We start from the raw sequence: 13,715 nt of genomic DNA, 5'->3' as shown, positions 1-13,715 counted from the left end.
TGGTAAGTTACTGTAGTAACTGGAGCACCTAGGTTAAAAATAAAATGTAATTTATTTTGAATTTGGAACAAATAAAGAGTTAAAAAAAACGCTTACCACTACACCACCGGCTAAAATCTAAGGGCTGATCCATGAAACATTAGAAATTTTATTTTTGTGGGCCAGTCTATTCATGTAATATATGAGTAATATATTCACATTTTCTTGGAATTAGTATTTAAATTCTGGTGGAAATAATATCAGGAATTCTTTGGAGCTCTTGTCAGAATTATCCTAGAATTGTGGTCAGAAATCCCTAGAAACAGTTATTTGGATTGTCCTCAGAGTTCCATTTAAATGTTGGCCCCGTAACGTGGGTAGATCACCTTTTCGTGGTACTTTACGGGATATAAGATCTACCACCGATTTCTAGTCCTGATTACTTCAAACTAGGAAAACAGGATTTTTCAGTAATCAAAGGAACACATCTTAGCCCTTGTTACTTTTTACGCCTTGTTAATAGTAATAAGTCCTCGGGTTGCCTGGACCAAATTACTGGTCGCAGTGGTTTTATGTCCCGAATAGAGGAAAAAAACATTTGTATTAAGAAACATTGTAAAAAGTAAAATAAATTTCGGCTTCGTAAAGCTTACTAATTTGAGCCTTGATAAAAAAAAAATAATTGAAAAAATGGACATACAACTATAACCCACCATTCTATAGGGGAGAGTGGACACACTTGAATGATCAGCGAAAAAATCGAAACTTGATGTGGTTTTCACACAGGTTCACAGGGAAATGTCTTTTGTAAGTTTTTAAATGCACAAAAGGCTTTAAAATTATGTATAATTTCCAAAACTACGTTTGTCTCAAAACGCATTTTGTAAAATTTGGAGAGTAAACTCAGGGATTTTTCATAGGATTTTTTTAACTCTCTTGAGCCTCTGACATGATGTATACATCTCTGAATGTACGGTTTCTCAAAATTGTCAAAAAAAGCAATTTTAACAATTGATATGCATTTGAATATTTTTTTTTACACACAAATCGAATGTCGAAAATTCGAAAGTGTGTGAAAATTTTGAAGAATCAGGTGTCCATAAACAGTGTTTTATTTTTTTCACATTCATAAGTCAGGTTTTAGTGTGGGAGCATCAAATGTCCCTTAACTGAGTTTTCAACTTAATATCAAACTGTACAAAAAATTAAAATTTCAATAATCGATTCTAGTTATTCACAGCTTTGAGATGTGAAAATTGTGTATGTTTTTCGAGAAAACCCAAAAAGTTATTAGGAATTTTCATGCTGACTAAGAAAAGTCTAATGAGTGAAAGCATACGAACTGCTCTCAAAAACATATTCGTTCCACAATCTGACACAAATCTCACCATAACATTACCTTCCGTCTAGACGGAACTTTGTGGAAACTTATCTGAAAAAAAAACTTCTCAGCATATCGAGAAACCAAGGGGAGATCAAGTGTATCCAGTCTCCCCTACTGATTGTAGCGTCTATCTAAATACATACATTCCAAAAACACATCATCATGTAAAAGCACTCCGATACTCCTGTAAATATTCGCTTTTACCCTGGCTTTTTCAAACAAAACTTTCAATTCAGGCTCGCTCAGCTATGCATCAACCTCATCAGGCAGAGCACAAGAACACAGATTGAATCTATTTTATCCCAACCACCAGCAAATAGTGCTACTACTAGCCCAACAACAACAAACCCCGTATTCACTGCAGGTGGGTAGATTAGGCTGCAGGAATGTATTGCAAACACAATTTTCCAATCTCGTTGTCCCATTCAACACTTACCGATTGTTGAAATATACGTGTCGTAATATCTCTCATCGCAATATCGATGAACGATGCACGTTTTGCCAACATTGGAATCACCCAGCACCAGCACCTTGTACGTTGCCGCAAAATCCAGAGCCATCCTTTTTTTTTTTCCTCAGCTGTCTGTAGGCAGATCCTTCGTCGTCCGGTTCGTACTATATCTAGACGAAAGCTGTTCTGTTTTCCTAGACCCCCGCCTATAGGAGTATCCTTTTTTTACCTCCCTTAGAACAGCTCAACTCCAATAGAAAACTTCGCCCGGTTTTTATTTCAAACAATGTATGAATAATTTAATCACTACTCGCTACTATTATTGGCGTGATATCCGCTGCCAAACGTTGTGCTTTATCAGAGAATTTTGCAAAATCGATTGACTGTTTGGGCCAACCTCCCTTGGTTTGGCAATTCGCCCACTCCTCCGTCTACGAAGAGCAATGTTTTCACTTCTTTGTTTCCAGCGAACAGACTCGAAGAACGAAATTACTTTACACGGGAAGTGCCGATTGGGGACACAATTTTCCACTCATCAATAATGCACTCGCGAATTTAGTTTTTTTGTTTGTATTATCCGATACTCAATGATTACATTTTTGTTCCAACGAAGGCTGAAACTTAGGATCAAGATTCACAGACCGAGATCTTATGTTAACGGAAGGAAGTTTGGATTCGTTAGCGACCGGTACCGAATTTTAAAATTCCAATAAACTGGTTGGAACTCTGGACTTGAAGAGCTAGAGACTCGGGAGGACACTGTTTCGCTAACTCGGCGAATTCCGTTCCTTGGCAGCGCCGATGGCAACGGCAACCAGCAGGCAATGAAAAGTGACTGATGGCGATCGGGTATGATTCAACAAACAATTTTATGAAAAATCGATACAATCGGAGCGCATGCGTCGCATCTCATCTGTTTGGCGAAACGGTTCCCGCTTGCGTTTGCATTTCGTCCCGAACGACCGTGTCTGACGACGTTCGTCCTATCCTATAGCGGAGCGATAAGGAAATCGTTCCGGGATGGAAACCGAGAGGGCAGGCACCGCGTGCCACCACTAAAAGCGGGAAGATATCCTCCCGCCCTCAAGCTATGGACGGCGATGATGTGCATGTTGCGATTGTTCAGGATGAATCATCTCCGATGGTTGCTGCTGGAGTGCACTGTTGGTATGCTCAGTAGGGATGATCAAAAAACAATTTTTTTTTTTTTTTCTTAAATCCTTACTTCCATCTTATCATCTACGGCGTGAAATAACAAAATGTTTTTTTGAGAGTGGGCCAATGACTATGGAAATCTCAAGTAAGCGATGGACTTTATTGAAACGTCTTTCTTGAAACATATATAGCACCGCTATTTTTTCGTCTGCTTCCTAAACAATCGATCTGATTTTTATGTCATTAGCATCAACCTCAAACTAAACATGTACATAATATCAGCTCAGTTGGTTGAAAAATAGCCGGCAACGAAAGGTATAGGTTAAATCTCTTGGTTGGGTTGTTGAAAATAATGTTTAAGCCCAAAAATATAAGCCTTTGCAAAAATAGTAAAGATTCTCCTAACCTACACTCAAAAAATTCCACACGTCATCATCATGTGTCTCACACTTAATTATTGGTTCGAATTGTGACACACTTGGAGTCTATGTGCCTCACATGGTGATATCAGTAGCTTTACACATCATAGTTCAATGTTCTACAATATTCTGCTTTATCAACTTCTACTTGACCGACTCCAAAATTAAATCGACAAATATATATAAAAGCTTACAAGTGCTTTTTTTATGGCTCTGATTTGAAATTTGATCCTGGAGGGTGTACTGCTGCCATTTTCTTCGTTCGATCTCAATGGGCCACGATTGTTCTCATATATGAGGCTGGTTGATAAGGATGAAGTCACAACTCATGTTTTCGATGTTTACCTTACACAACAAGCAATTCACATAGCATTGAAATGCAAAACACTTCAAATTCATCTGTTTTGAATAGTAGTGGGATCATAGAGGCAACTCTAAGCCTAGAAGGTCCCGAAGAAACGTGCTCAACTTTTTGGCTCAGCTCTGGTACTCTCTTCGGTCCCAAGCTAATCTATGCATAGGAAAATCCACGAGCCCCGCATTTTATCTGTCAAAATTTTATAGCAAATCAAAACAAAGATAGTGTAGTACTATAATTTTGACTAGAATGGGCTACGTTTATCGATTTGCTTGGGACCAATAGGCTAGTCAAGCAGTGAGCCAATTTAAAATCGTTAGTTTCCACCGCTGGTGTGATTCAATGTGCTCCTTCTTCTTCTTCGCATCTCAAGCTTATTGCTTATCGCATACTAGCTTCTTGCGTGCTCTCAACTTAGTGTTCTAGACGCACTTCCACAGTTATTAATTGAGAGCTTTCGATGCCTATACCATTTTTGCATTAATATAAATGTGTGGCAAGTACAATCATACTCTATATGCCCAGGAAAGTCGATAAATTTTCCAACCCGAAAAATTCCTAGACCGGACTGGGAATCGAACCCATACACCTCCAGCATGGGTTTGCTTTGTAGCTGCGCCTTTACAGACAGAGCTAAGGGAGGCCCCGTGATTCAATGTGCAATGCACTTCAATTGATAGAGAAAGATTATCAACATTTCAAAGTTTGAATCACTAGAAATCAACGTGTAGAACACATTGAACCATGATGAAATACACTTAAAATAAATGTGATTGAATATATGAAAAATCAAGTGTTTGAACACTTCGATTAGACGTGTGGACTTTTTTTAGTGTACTCAGTACGGAAAACAAGATCGACGGAAAACAAATCAATGCAAAACAAGTAATCATGTAAATTAACAATTTTTGTGAATATTCCATTTTAACTAAAAGCACCATGCTACCTAATTTAAAATCATCAAAATTTCGGTTAAAATTATGTTGGCTAGAATTTGGATTTCGATTTCTGCCACACATTTAGAAAAATTGATGTAAGTTTAGGTGCTCTGAGACTGACATATACGAGCGTCAATTTTGACATAAAATTGAGTCATAATAGACGCAAAATTCAGCTCAATAAAACGTACTTTCGAACTTTTCAGTCTCGAAGCACTTAATTTTACATGACATGTTTGTTTACGTTTTATCCTTTATGTCGAAGATGGATTCCGTCACGTGTAAGATTAGGTATTTCTAAGTGTGCAGCTACAATAGCAGCATAGGTAGCTCCATTTACTTGCTGAACATTGTTAACATGACCGTTGTTAACAGTAGAGAAATTAGTACCTGTTCGGGAATGTAGAGCGTTTCCTACCTGTCGCTTAGAACGAGACTGTAGGATCACTTTGCGAGTCTTACATTGTTACCGTACCAAACTTTACCCTATGGAAAAAGCTCGAGCAGAGCAATAGCAGTGCTATAAAGAGCTAGCACTCAACCGAACGAGACAGCAATCCACTAGTATACTGCTGTTCGGTGCGCTCAAGTCTGAGAACCATGAAAGTTTGTAACCAGTAATGATTGAACTAATGTTTGTTTAGAATTAATGATACTATAATTCATATTGCTAAAACTAAATGGTAAATGAATAGAAAACCACTAATGGCTCATTCATATACATAAAACAGATAGGAATTAGGGAACTGAATAACATGAAGTCCAGTAAAGGCTGCCTAAAAGTAAATTGGTACGCACAAAAAGTCTAAATTGGTAAGTTGAAAAAGTTCATTAATGGTTGCTTCATAGCACTTTTATAAAAACTTCAAAGTTACAGCATTAGATGGTTACATTTCTCCAGTTCGAACGAAATCTCGAACCTTCCTCTCGATGGAGCCCATCAGCGCCCGCACAGTGGAAACGGACACGGAATCAGTGCATTTCTTCCATTTTTCTCGCATTTGCTGGAAGTCCTTCGTTGAAGTCGCTGCTTTAAAATTGCCCAGTATTTTTCGATTGGTCGAAATTCCGGGCAATTTGGAGGATTCATTAGCTTGGGGACAAAATCGACCTTATTGGCAGCATACCACTCCATAACCACCTTGGAGTAGTGGCAGCTGGCCAAATCGGGCCAAAAGATGACTTTACCCCTATGCTTGCGGATGAACGGCAATACACGCTTTTTCAGGCATTCTTCGATGTAAAGTTGGGATGTCATCGTCGAGGATGTGACGAATGTTTCCGTTTTCAGGTCACAACTTCGCGAACTTGTCAGCAAACACGAACTTGAATCTACCCGGCACATCCCCACGTCCCTCTAGTAACATTTTATGTTTTATGAAATACTACAATGCAACTATAAATCAACATTCATAAAACCCTGGTCAAGGCTATATTGTCCTTAATGCACCCACTAAAACCTCATTAAGACTAGAATATGTCTAGTTGGCCCACCCTGGAGAAGGTTCTGAAGGGTGTATTCTCAAAGCTCTTCAAGATTGATTAACTGCAAAAGGTTGTATGACGAACGCATTGAGAACCATTTGAAAGCTACAATAAAAGCTATTTAGCAACAATAAAAACTCTTTCCGAGCCATTTTCCCTAGCCGCATGCTGAATCCACTAGGAAAGCATCAATCAAGATAGAAAACGATTTATGAATTCGATCTTATCAAAATAATTAAAATAGAAACTAATGGTATAAAAATATTGTTGACTATACAAATTTATTACAATAGTTCTCATTAAGTGGCCTAGTTTTAAGTGCCATATTGAACTTTGAGTGAAATGTACGTGAAAACATCGAAAAAAAAATTAAGTCTACCCTCGTAAAACGTCGATTTGACTTATTATTTAACATTGAAAAATAAAATATATTCTTCAGATCGAGCTTGGCCGAGATTTTTTAAATTATTTTCGCATTTAAATGATTGTTCATTGCTAAATTTACCAAAATATAGTTATATCTAAGGAAATATAGATTGAAAACCGAAGATTGTAACACCCAACTAACAATTTTCACAATGTAAACGCTTTACTCATTTCATTTATACAGCCTCAAGCTGTATTCAAACGTTATACGGATATGAGGAAACCTTTACTCAACCTCTATACAAGCAAATCTGGCGAACTTAGTCAGCTACTTATGGCTGTTGAGACGGTTGGGACAAGCTCTTATTGCATATCCATTAACGCTTCTATACAGCTGTTATCCTGCTGTTTAGTTGTGTGTGAACTTGAAAGGCGCTTATTCAACCTTTTCCCGGTTATACAATAATCACTACACAGCTTTCTCTTGAAGCCAGGTTAAATACATTTTACGCTTTTTTATGGAGGAATTTATTGAGTTTATTTTGCTGTGAATCAAATTAATCGAAATTAGTTACAAATAATCACCTAATTATTATTTACCCTGCACCGGAACCTGGAATCGAACTCGAGACGACCTCATTGGCAAACCTTGACACTACCAACTTCGCTACGCCAACACTTTGAACTGATGTAAACAAATCAACATGCCCTTCTACAACAAAATCGCTGAGTAGAGGCTTTATAATAGTGCACATGAATCACTTTTCTCGACTAGTTACTTCAGCTTTGTAAAAGAGCAGAGTAAAAGCTGTAAAACTGCACAAGTCTAAAAATAAACCTAGTTGACTGTGAAAATGCTTCCGAAGTAGCTCTAACACAGTTTATTAGCTGAGTACAGGATGTTTAGTTGTTGAAAAAGCACTTTTGATGTTTATGTTATTCAGCAAGAGTGGTTGATTGTGTAGAAGCCATCAAATGAGTAATATATTCACTTTATTAGCTTTGTTTTGCAGTTACAAGTTGAAAGTTGATTAGTATGTGTATAAAAGAGACATTAGCGTTTTTTGGCTGTTGTTATTCAGTGCGACTGACAAATTGAATAATGGTTGTGAAAAAGTTGAGTAAACGCTCTCCAAAACTATTTTGCTAGCTTTTGCTTGTAGCTGTATCTGCAGCTTCTTTTCAGCTACTTTACAGCACAACGCTGGAAAAGTTGGCTTACAAAGCTGAAAATGTTAGTTGGGATGGCGGTGGCATAAAAGTTGATTTTCATGGGTCATTTGTGAAAAAGTTGTTTTGCTTTCAAGAATTCCTTAACAAATTAATAAGGTTTTAAAATGGCTTTTATGAAGAAAATTTGCAGGCTGAATTGTATTTATCTAAAGCCATTTTGCTTGATCCTAACCCGTTCAGATTTATGACAGCATTTATGGAGGCAAAGTTGTCTGCAAAAAGTTGACGTTTGTTTATCTTTCGCTGTGGGATCCAGGGTTCTTCCAGGTGGTTTTCTCCCGATAGATTGGGAGCAGTTACTCAGACAGTTTGCGATACTGTTTTACAACATTTCGCATTTCGAACAGCTGAAAGCGCAATCGCTCCCGAAAAAGATCCCCTTCTTCCGGATGGTTACAGAAGTGCACCATCCAACGATGCAGGGATGTACGCTTGAATGAAATTTTGCGTTGTACCTTCTGGCCACATCTCGGATCGAAAGACCGGGGTTGGCTCTAACGCACCTCAACACTTTGCTGCGCAGCTGACGACACCTGGTTCCAGTTTTTTTCGTAGGTCCGCTGATTCCTTTCCACCATCAGGGTTTCTTTGTAGGTTTTGAGCACTCGACAAACTGTTGTTTTCGGCATCTTCAGCACTTTATTTTTTCTTCTTTCGAGTTCCATTTGACGTTATTTCTGAACGCGATCGACTACTTTGATCAAACTTGCACCAGTTGTTCTCTATAGAAGTGAAAACAAACCCATGTCATAGCGGCGCCGGTGGTGTAGTGGTAAGCGTGATTACATCTCACCCCAGCAGCCCTGAGTTCAATCCCAGTCGGCGCCGCCGGGATGTTCTGAGGCATAACATCTCTGCCGTTGGTCACCGGTTCATGAGTTTGATGGGTCGATAGGTAGGGTCCAGGTGTGGGAGGTGCCTCCCTGGTGTCGGTAGCATTGGTGCTCATCACGGAAAACAAGATCGACGGAAAACAAATCAAAGGAAGAAAAAAAACCATGTCAAAGGTTTTCGATTCCCAACACTAGATGCGTGCTAGCGGCGCGCGAGGGGCGTACCAATTTACTTTTAGTTGGTCTTTATGAACGGTCGAATTAAATACAGGAACAGATCATTTGCTATACACCTACACTTTGCACACAGAAAACAACACCCACCATCAGGATCATGGAGGAGAAGGGAATTTTTGAATGGGACTAATCGATCAAGACGGAAAGGGACATTTAGGGAAAAGGGAAATATGTGGTCTGCTACCGTTCCAGAGAATACCACTAGTTCTTTTCCACGCCAAACTTTAAATCAATAAGACGTCTTTTACCAAGTTGAAGAACAAAGTTTATAAGTGCATAGTTCACATAGTACGTTAAATAGTGAACGTACAAATACTGGTGGAACAACGAAGTTAACTAACCGTTTAGTACCGTAGAATCAGGTAGGAGAATATAAAACGGACTCCGGTAGCATAACCTACAATAGACCCTTTCCCTATTTCCCACGTGTTACCGTTTTGGTTCCTGTACCCTATTGGTTCACTTCGAGCGAGAAAAATCAGGAGATAGCGAGAGCGAGGAATAGGGTATATGTGTGTTCATTGTGAATTCAATCTGTATGTCAGTTTCTTGTATGCAATATTGTCTTGTTTTGAATGTAAATATAATTAAATATGTAAGGCAAATGAAAGACCACTCCCAAACCAACGGTCCAACTAAATATTGTAACCCAGTCACACCAACAACACATAACACAGAACACATAACGGGAAGGAGTAAGGATGAAGGTGGGTGTTGGAAACAGGAGAAGGATATGGACAAGGGGTGGTGGAAAAGTGGGAGGGAGATGGAAATGGGCTTAGGTCAAGGGGGAAGCTACTGGGTCAAACTGAAGAGAAGGTTCTCTTTCACTTTAGCCATTGCGCGAGATAGATCGATCTGCCAAGTTAAGTTTCTTAAAAGTTTTGAAGAGAAGTGAAAAATATAGAGTCGCCAACAAATACCGGTGAAACTACCGAATACAGAGTCAGGACCTATTAATTACGGGCTAAAACCACGAGGACGTCCGTCAATACGCCAACACCCATGTAGCAAGGGTCCATCGGTTATATACCGACGACCACTGGGAGACCACCGTCGATCACCCGATCGACTTCCAGTACAACATCCGTCGTGCCACACGGTGATAACCGTCGAGTACTGGCATCCACCGTGAGCAGTCCGTTCATCCGCCGCCGAAAAACCCCACCCGCTGCAGAATCCCGTCATCGCTGGCCAGCACTACACACACATACACACTACAGACACCTAAATCGTAAGTAATAAAAGAGTAAAAGTGATAAAAAGGGGTTTGGTTCTTTTGATCAGTGCCGACAAGCCAGGAGCCGACCTTGAAGCTCCAGGGTTTCAAGCTCGAGCTAGCCAACAAAAGAGGCGAGTGTAGCTCACCCCAGACGATCTCCGTGGCTAGACCAGAGGTTAGGGGAATCCCTTTAAACTAGCCCATCTGGCGAGCCATTAACACACGTACCCGCCGGACCCATTGAGTTTTACTTCAAAGCCGTGTGTAGAGCCTGAGTCAGGCCACAGTTTACGAAATCAGCCCGAGATCGCACCGGGACAGGTAGTGCTCGATCGACCGGCTACACGTGCCAACGAGCCAACGAGCGATTATCCAATCGCACCCATAGCCGCCCCGTCCGATTTTCCGCAGCAGAGGTCCACGTGCTGGCCGGCCCTTCCACACCCCCCCCCCTCCCCCAGAAATTGTAAGTAGGCTTTGTTCAAAAAAAGTTAATTAGTGAAAGAATAGGTGACCGTGTTTGAACTTTCTGATCAGTGTCCCCTATTTGTCCGGAGCCGACCGTCTCTCAAGCTCAAGGTAGTCACCGCAAAAAAGGCTGGTGGATAGCCCACCCATCCCTGGCACTTACGGCACTGGGTGAGGTTTTGGAAATTTTTTCTAGACTTCCTGAAGTGTTCCCTCTTCACTCGGACATGGATCATAAGGCTAGCTTTTTCTAAGGCCTTAAGGGTGTTTAGTTCACTAGACTTGAAGTGAACTAAATAAAAATCATTAGAAATCTCGTTGCGCGAATCGCCAATGCGGGATTTCATTTTCATTTTGATTACTTGGAGTGACTCAACTTCAAGTAATTTTGTCAATTCAGCTTTGGTCTGATCCAGGGATTCACCACTGGGTAGACCTTCCAAGACAACCTTGAACAGACGTTCAGTTTTGGTGTCGTAAGTGAAAAATTTGAGTTATTTCTCAGTAGGAATCCATTCAAGGTTTCCGCCAATACACGGTACTCACCCCGACGGCCAACTTGAAGTGAAAACTTGAATTCAACGAAGTTCAAAAGTTCCGTGAGAAAGGCTTGGAATTCGGAAGTGGTTATCACAATAGGGGGGACCTTTTCCTTTTTGGCATTAAGCCTGGAAATATTACTGGAAAATTGCCTGGATGATGGATCATTCACATCATTCGTGAGCATATCAAATGGATTGCTCAAATAAATTTCATCAGGAGAGGGATCAAGAGATTGCCCTTTTCTTTTGCATTTAGGCACCATTGCGGCAGTAAAACGTTACTCCAAATTCCCAGCAGAATACTATATGAATCCGAAGGATCGAAGAAGAATTTTCCAAGTTGATGTCCAAGCAGAATTTCCTCGGGTAGGGTCCAAACAAGGGCCGAAGAGGAATAAGAGTCGAACAAGGTAGAAATTTTGCAGGTAATATTGAGCACTGAGAAATGCAGTTTAAATGAGTGTTGTAGCTTTAGGTAGCAGTAATACTTCCTTTAGCAAAAAGTAAATAGATCCGCACGGCAAGAGAGCATCGTGCTCTCGATGCCGACTGATTATTGAGCTTTTAGCTATTTTTCTGTCTATTTCATCCACGTATTCAACGTAATAAACTACTGGTTGGCCTTGCTAAGAATAAAACTAGTACATTTACCATACTTTTTAGACCGCAAGTGTTATCCTCATAATCTATACTTTAATTAAGAGCAATTAAGTAATTGATACGATCATCCAATCTACACGAAACAAAATTTTGAATATTATCAGTGATGTAAACATCCATGCTTAACTCTTCTATTTATTTTCACTTTCACTAGGAGTTTACAAGAAATGATGCTTACAAATATGTACAATTGCAATATTTCATGGACTGTCTCATAGCTTAACACGATGTAAACTTCCACGATATATCTAGGTGCATCATATTTAACAAAAATTAACTTCTTTTTTTTTCGAACTGTGTACGATAGTTCTAATCAATATTTTTTTAAACCGTAATTATAACTTCACGCTTACAACAGCTGTTAGTTTAAGATGATGCTACCAGATAGTTCTAATCACCGGCTATTCGTTAATATTTCAGACGCTTTAGTTTATCTGATTATGGCTTGCAAGCACGCTAGCCCATCTTCCTTTAAAATCCACCCGTTTCTAATAATCAAGCCAGTTAATCCTCTTTACATCAGCAGCCATGTTCACCATCAACAGTGAAAGCAAATTTCGCCAAAAACTGCTCAGCTCAATGAGCCCCATTTTTGTGATAGGACAATGTTTGTGCACAGTTCCGTTTCCTCTTTACATAGGAAAAATGTCCCACCTGATGAGACTTCTACGAATCGTTCAGATAGTGGCAGGTTGGCTGATTCTCGTCGTTGTCGTGTCAGCAAACATAGTCGTTCGCTTCTACACCCCAGAATTTAACTTTACCGGCAGTTCGTCCTTCTTCATACGACTTTTCCATAGCTTGGAACATACCATAGATGTGCTACTCGTGGCGTTCATCTGTATCGGCTGTCAGTTCGCTAGATCGTATTTTTACTCCATCATTTTAAATTTCTCGCACCTGCTTCGAGAATGCAATCACGTGGGCGATCGAATTCTTCACATTTCCAAGCTTTACAGCATCATCACCTTCATGTTGAGCTGCATTACTGAGATCATCATCGTAATCCTTTCAATGTTCAACTACGGAACGTATCGCGCAATACCTTTTCTGATCGTGGCTCACATTCCTTTGCTCGTGACCGTTCTGTTTGTAACTCAGTACGCATTTTTCGTATACTTGGCCATCAACTTGCTCAGGGAAGTGAACCGAATCATACTAGCCCTGTCAGAACGGTTCAACGATTCCGATCCGCTGCACAATTGTAAACCGCCGAGTGATGAGCACATGATCTCTCGCGTACGAAAACTGCACCTTCGGATCGCTGGACAAGTAGCAGAACTCAATCATCTCTGCGGAGTAGTACTGCTTTTGATTGTCATCTCCGTGTTCGCCAATCTGAACATCGACTGTTTGGCTATCTATCATATTATTACTGTAGATGACTATGAACAAAGAATTATTCTGGAGTTGTCGATGTTGATTCTAGTACAGGTTGGAAAGCTCTTAGTCGTGGTCGTGCCTAATAGTTTGGTGAAATCGGAGGTATGGGTTACTTTACAACAGTATATAGTTGTCATAATCAGTTTGTATTTTCTGTTTTTCAAGAATCACAAAACAGCCATGATACTTTGTCGCTTCAAGAAATCCGACGGTATAGAACTAAATTGCACGGTAAATTTTCATTTCGTCCTATTGAGCAGTCCAATTTCAGTTAGATGCTTACTATTTCAATAAGATTGACAGGTATCTGCAGCAGCTGCAAGAGTTGAAGGATGTCTGTTCTGTGTATGGAGTAATTCAGCTAGACATGTCCCTGCTTGTGACGGTATTTGTTTTTTTTTATCTCGGATTCATTTCCACTTTTCTATTTTTTTTTTATCTCCCACAGATGACGGGTTCATTAACTACTTACATGGTAATCCTGATCCAGTTGGATAATAATGTTCATGACAACATTAAAACAACATCTGAAAAATCAATCTAGATTTGGGAATTTGGAAACTGTTTTGATGTTCCTTGGAAAAATAAATGCTTTAAAATTA

At 39.8% G+C, this 13,715-nt stretch overlaps 1 protein-coding gene across 1 annotated transcript in view; it reads right to left on the bottom strand.

Annotated features, from left to right (window-relative positions):
* RabX4 (RAS oncogene family member RabX4) overlaps nt 1-2,677 on the bottom strand; it is a 29,852-nt gene extending 27,175 nt beyond the window's left edge. Inside the window, exon 1 of the mRNA XM_065237727.1 lies at nt 1,800-2,677. Coding sequence (XP_065093799.1) covers nt 1,800-1,923 — 124 coding nt within the window. The 5' untranslated portion in view covers nt 1,924-2,677. The remainder of the gene's footprint in view (nt 1-1,799) is intronic.
* Nucleotides 2,678-13,715: the final 11,038 nt, after the last annotated feature.

The sequence above is a fragment of the Ochlerotatus camptorhynchus genome, unplaced genomic scaffold, assembly GCF_037179485.1.
Source record: "Ochlerotatus camptorhynchus isolate MF236.1 unplaced genomic scaffold, CSIRO-AGI_Acam_v1.1 ptg000639l, whole genome shotgun sequence".
Classification (NCBI taxonomy): domain Eukaryota; kingdom Metazoa; phylum Arthropoda; class Insecta; order Diptera; family Culicidae; genus Ochlerotatus; species Ochlerotatus camptorhynchus.
This window is presented reverse-complemented; position numbering and strand designations above follow the sequence as displayed.